Source organism: Cannabis sativa, chromosome 2 (genome assembly GCF_029168945.1).
Source record: "Cannabis sativa cultivar Pink pepper isolate KNU-18-1 chromosome 2, ASM2916894v1, whole genome shotgun sequence".
Taxonomy (NCBI): Eukaryota; Viridiplantae; Streptophyta; class Magnoliopsida; order Rosales; family Cannabaceae; genus Cannabis; species Cannabis sativa.
The window spans coordinates 81584797-81590796 of NC_083602.1; the positions used below are offsets into that span (position 1 = coordinate 81584797).

General features: G+C 29.5%; 1 protein-coding gene and 1 pseudogene across 1 annotated transcript; both read right to left on the reverse strand.

Moving 5' to 3' along the window:
- Positions 1-805: 805 nt before the first annotated feature.
- Positions 806-2004, reverse strand: LOC133034047 (uncharacterized; annotated as a pseudogene).
- A 354-nt stretch (positions 2005-2358) lies between these two features.
- Positions 2359-3679, reverse strand: LOC133034543 (protein ALP1-like). The gene is made up of 3 exons (XM_061109647.1): positions 3082-3679; positions 2775-3000; positions 2359-2672 (listed from the first exon to the last, which is right to left on the reverse strand). The coding sequence occupies exons 1-3, from the start codon at positions 3598-3600 to the stop codon at positions 2359-2361; spliced, it is 1059 nt and encodes a 352-aa protein (XP_060965630.1). The 5' UTR covers positions 3601-3679.
- Positions 3680-6000: the final 2321 nt, after the last annotated feature.

A 6000-nucleotide genomic window follows, 5' to 3' on the forward strand; every position in this document is an offset into this window, starting at 1 on the left:
AAGTGAGGCCCAAATCCACTAAGCATGGCCGGCCACTTTTGTACGGAATTTAAACTGATATTTTCATTATTTTAATGCCAAATAATTCAAACCTAACCCTAGTGGAATGCTATAAATAGATAGTGAAGGCTTCAGGAAAATTACACTTAAATTTTCTATTTTTCCTTCAGAGAAAAACCTGAGCCTTCTCTCTCCCTATCTGGCCGACCACTCCCTCTCTCTTTCTTCCCTCTTAAATTTTGAAATTCTTAGTGTGAGAGTAGTGCCCACACACAGCAAGTGATACCTCAACCATAGTGAGGAAGATCGTGAAGAAAGACTTTCAGCAAGTAGGAGTTTCAGCACTAAAGAATCAGAGAAAGAGATCCAGGTTCAGATATTGATAATGCTCTGCTACAGAAAGGAATCAAGGGCTAGATATCTGAACGGAAGGAGTCATATTATTCCGCTGCACCCAATGTAAGGTTTCCTAAACTTTATATGTGTTTATTTCATCGTTTTAGAAGTTCATATTTATGGCACGTTTACTAAAGCGTAATCGTTATCGGAATAAATTAATGGGAGAAATGAAAGGGAATAAAATGTTATGAAATCAAAATAATTATTTTAACATGTTGTTTACTAAACTGTCCGGAAACGGAATCGGAATCACTTTATTTTGTTTACATCAATAAGGAAAGGTAATCGGAATGCTTTAAGTTGACCATATTACCCTTAATATAATTTTTTTTATTTATTAAATAAATTAATTTATATAATAATAAATGAATTCATAAATGATTACATAAAAAAATTAACATAATACTGCTAAAAAAAGTATCCTCATATTATTCAATTAAACAATATCTGACCAAACCATAAATAAAATCTCCACATGAAAATATTCTAATGTGAAACATAAAGATAAACAAAATCCCAAATATCTAGCAATTATAAAATTATGCATCATTTTGCAACATATTCAGGATATATAGCAGTTTCATCTCATCTGATATTGCATAAAACACTCGCATCAATGGAGGTTCTTTAGCCAATATGTTGGTTGCTTGAATACACTGCATTGGAGTTAGGCCATTAATCTTGCTTATTTCTGTGAATAAATTGGTTTGCATCTCAGCTACATCCTTATCAGATATTGCATCAATTAATCCTTGAAACTTCGGGACAATATTAGATATAGAATCTGCTAAGGCACCAACATTTGTAGAAATTTCATCCATAACCTTAGTTTTTTTATTCTTACCACGTTGTTGGTTACTAGTAGTACTCTCAGTAGATCTACGACGCATATTAGTTGGTTGTTGAGTATGTGAGACACCATCAAATTCATCTATTTCTTCATCATCCTCACCGCCATCTATATTATCATCAACTCCAAATTCTACACCAGTTGCATCATTTTGGCGTATTTCTTCTTCATCATCATCAGCATTACCAGCATTTGTCCCAGTAGCTCGATCTCGTCCATATATTTCTGCTAGCTTGTTGTAATAAGGAAATGGTTTCCCATATAATCCACTTGCATCTTTTCGTTTCTGTACATTCACAAAAACACATATAATAAGTCCATGTTGTTGTAAATATAAATATATATATATATATAAATACTTGTATTATAAAAATTACTTTATATTTACCTTCACATACTCATCAAATGCACTTTTCTCACACAATAATAAAGAATGTTCATTGTCCCAACTAAAACCACTTAAAGATAATAATTCTGCCAAGCAAGAATACTTCCCCTTCAAATTTTTAATACGAGATTCAATATGAGGTGAGGCCTTCAACTTCGAGCACAGTAATTTTTCCTTCTAACATAATCTCCATTTGTTGCAAATATCCATTCTTAAATCCAGAATCAGCTCGCCATGTTGAATTTTGACTCAACTCTAGAAGACGTTCAATCAATACACTGTCTTGTGTTGGTGTCCAATAATGTTTATTTTTACCTCTCCCTCTTTGATCTGCATTAGAGCTTGAACTCATCCTATATATTCATATAATTTTATTTAATATTAATAAAAAAGTATAAATTTGAAACTTGAAAGAACACATAAATTAATACTTTGAAAATTAAACACAAAAAATTTGAACAAAAATAAACATATATATCAAATAAATATAGACATCTGTTCTTATTACATCAAATCATAATTGAAAAATGCTCCAAAAAAAAAATACTAAAGTAGTAAAGGTTAACAACATGTATAGTTTAATCATCTAGTTCCACCATGCATGTATTCCACATTTCTTACGCAAATTTTGTCTCCAAGTAGTCCATAAATGCGAAGACTCGATACTATTAATATAATTATTATGTTTGTTGTGGGGTGATTTCTTTGTACACTATTCATCTCATTTTCTCTTTGGATCTATGCTCATTTCTCTTCTAATAAAATTATGTAGCATGCAACAAACAGATATTATACGCCGTTGTGTATTCATGTCATAAAAAGATGGACTTCTGAGAATAGCCCATCGCATTTTCAACAATCCAAAACAACGCTCAATAACATTCCTAGCACTTGAGTGCTTCATATTAAAGAACTCTTCTGCTGTGTTTGGAAGGTGTCCATCATTCCAATCATTAAGATGATATCGTGTTCCTCTAAAAGGTGCAAGAAAACCTTGACCATTGGTATATCCAGCATCAACTAAATAATAATAACCTATCAAACATAATAAATAAATGATGTTATAATTGAATGGAAAACTATATATATTGGTAGTCTAATCTCAAACACTGATAAGTTTTTTATAATTAACTTTACCATTAGGGACTCTCAAACCATTTCTCCTAGCTAAAGCATCTCTTAATACACGCCCATCGTGTGTTGAACCTTCCCAGCCTGGTAGAACATATATAAATTGCATGTCTTGTGAACAAACTCCTAAAACGTTAGTTGCAATCTCTCCTTTTCTTGTTCTATACCTTGGTTTGTCAGCTTCAGGTACACGCACTCTTATATATGTTCCATCTAATGCTCCCAGACAATTCTACACCAAATTAATTATACTTATTAAAAATTATTTAAAGTTAACAATTACTAACTATAATTTTAAATCCTCAATTCATACCTTAAACCACTTCCACCTTGGATCAATTGAGGTCGCTAATATTGGCTCAGGTGTTCTCCAAAATTCTTTTTGGCAGCGAATCATTGCTTTTAAACACTCATGAAAGTATTTGCTTATGGTTTTTCCTGATCTTTTGAAACTAAAACCAACAACTCGGTTCTTATGGTGGTGTGCTAAAATATATAGGAACATTGCTACCATCTCTTCGATAGAGACATTTCGTGTCTTTCTTAAATTTCCCCTAGTACTGAGTATGTGACATAACCTTTGAAATGTTTGTCTATCCATTCTTAATTGTGAAACACAATTGACATCACTTGCATACACTAAATCATGTAAGTTTTCTAACTGTTTGTAGACTCTCATTATAGATAATGGCCGATTGAGACGTCTTTTAGAATTTATCAATGCATAAGCACTCACAATAGCACACACTGCTAAAATAATATCTAAGATTACAATTAAATTCTGCACTACAATAATTATTTTTTGCTTTCTTGCTAAACTTAAACGAGCCATTGATCTACAAAAAAAAAAAAAAACCAAAGTAAAAAAAAACAATTAAGAAACTAAATTATATGACAATATTGACATGACGAATAATATTTTTTCAATTATATATACATATAATCCGTAAACATATATATACATATAGCATATCTTTAATTCAGTGACTAATTATAACTATGTATATATATGATTCTTAAATTATACATATATTATATTATAAAGAAAAGGCTTTCCTTTTAAAAATAATAATATATATACTCTAATAATCATAAGAGAGTGGCATCTAAAGAATGTTAAAAGTAAATTATATTTTATTTTTGTTATTGAAAATAAATATTGATATGTTTTGAGTTTGTTGAATTTATTTGTGCATGTTTTAATATGGTAATTTAGATTGTATAATTATTTTATTAAAGGTACTATATATGTTTCTAAAGAAAATAAGAACAGATTATTTGTGTTGGTTTTTTTTTTATTGAAGCTTTTCATTGGATTTAAGTTTTATTATGTTTTTTTTTGTAGCAAAGTTTTATTATGTTATTGTGTTTTTGACTAGAATTTGTTTGGTAATTTACGCAGTGTAATTGTGTTTTCTGAGAATTTGTTATGCTACACCAAGCTTCTACCAGTTTTCAAAGGCATATATGTATCTTTAAAAAAAAAAAAAAAAAGAACCACATATATGTATATATATGGGTAAATAGAGAAGACCTATATATATAGGTCATGAAATGTATATATATATATATTATGAAATATATGACAAGCGTGAGAAGTTGTGAGAATAATAGATTATGACTTTTCAATTATACATAAATAATATAAAATATAATAAAGAATATAAAAATTAAAATTAAATATGATGATGGTGATTGAGTTGGACTATTCAATTGTACCAAAATATATATCTCAAATCTTAATTATATGAGAATTTTCCTAATTTATTATTAACTATTGAATAAACATTTAATATGTAACTCGTTCTTTTCTATATATGAAAGAAAATACATACAGACATATTTAAAGTGTACACAGCTAGTCAACACATATTATGTAGATAAACGGTATACATATTATATGTCAATAAAAAATGAATATTAATAATGGAGAGAATATATATAGACAAGAAGAGTATCGACATCACATTTCAATTGTCAGATTTATATTATAGAAGATGTTTTTCAATTAAAATAATAATAAAACATGATAATAAACATAAACCATCAATATATGCATCATACATGCATCATCAAAAAGTATATATATATGTAATGAATGATAAAGAATTAAAACTCACCTTGATGTTGATATGTGTTTGTTCCTCTCTCAGAAAAAAAGAAGAAGAAGAAAATAGCTGCTGCAAAAAAAGAAACGAAAGAGAGAATAGAAAAGTAGTTTGTTTAGGGTTTAGGGTATATAATATATATATAATAGGGTATATAATATTTGGTGGCAAAAGTGTCTTTTTGTTTTTAATAATAAAAAATAAATAAAAAACTAAAAAATAGCATTACCCGTAATGGTTTATACCTGAAGAAATTGGGAGGAAAACTTCTCCCATTCTTTTCTCCTAATTTTATGCCTTTCCCTTAGAGTATTCCAACCATTAAATAAAGTAAACAAATGAAAAGGAGTGATTACCATACCTATCACTCCCAATCCTGATTAGTAAACATGCCATTAGGGTGTTAATCAACATACTTCTGAGTAGATCTAAGATCCTGGTAAAATAATTTCCAACAGATACGTCATTAGTTATCCATTGTTATAATCCTAATTTGTTCAATGACCCTTTAATAGATGATCTACATTGAATAGGCACTAAGTTACCGTTACACCTTCAATGTATTTCATCCTTAAAATACTTAGCTCCGTATAAATGATATTTCAGCTTAGTGAAATGAGATCTCCACCATTTATCTTTGTTTAGCCAAGCTCGAAGGATATCATCATTTCACTTCTAAATTCCTATATAAGTTATAGACTCCATATTTATGTTAGCGCTCCCACTCAATTATACTATCATGTTCCCAAAATGTACGTATCACCCTGACCCAAAAGTAGGCTTAACTAACAAATCAAAAAACATGTATAATACTCTTGAGATTGAACCTAAACATATCAGGATTAAGATCATTTGATCTAGGATCAACAAGTGATATTGAATTGAATAGATATTACGGTAAATTTTAACAAATCTAATCAAAGTTCAATATCGGTCCCTTCCGATGTACACTCCATACATCCGATATTGGTAAACTTTGCCAATGCCCTAGAAAGTACATAACACTTATCCAAGGTGTAAGAATACCTATCGCTGATTATACCATGCCAGTCTAAATCCAGTGTTCTGGCAAATTAGGGAATAAACTTTCGAACATAAAATCAAGATTATATTCCACTGTACTG

What these genes read in the sequence shown, in the direction of transcription:
- LOC133034543 (XM_061109647.1), bottom strand. Translation starts at nt 3,600, where the DNA reads ATGGCTCGTTTAAGTTTAGCAAGAAAGCAAAAAATAATTATTGTAGTG. An exon ending in CAAGGTGGAAGTGGTTTAAG is followed by an intron (nt 3,001 to 3,081) that starts GTATGAATTGAG and finishes AATTTGGTGTAG; the next exon opens with AATTGTCTGGGAGCATTAGA. An exon ending in TGGTTTGAGAGTCCCTAATG is followed by an intron (nt 2,673 to 2,774) that starts GTAAAGTTAATT and finishes TATGTTTGATAG; the next exon opens with GTTATTATTATTTAGTTGAT.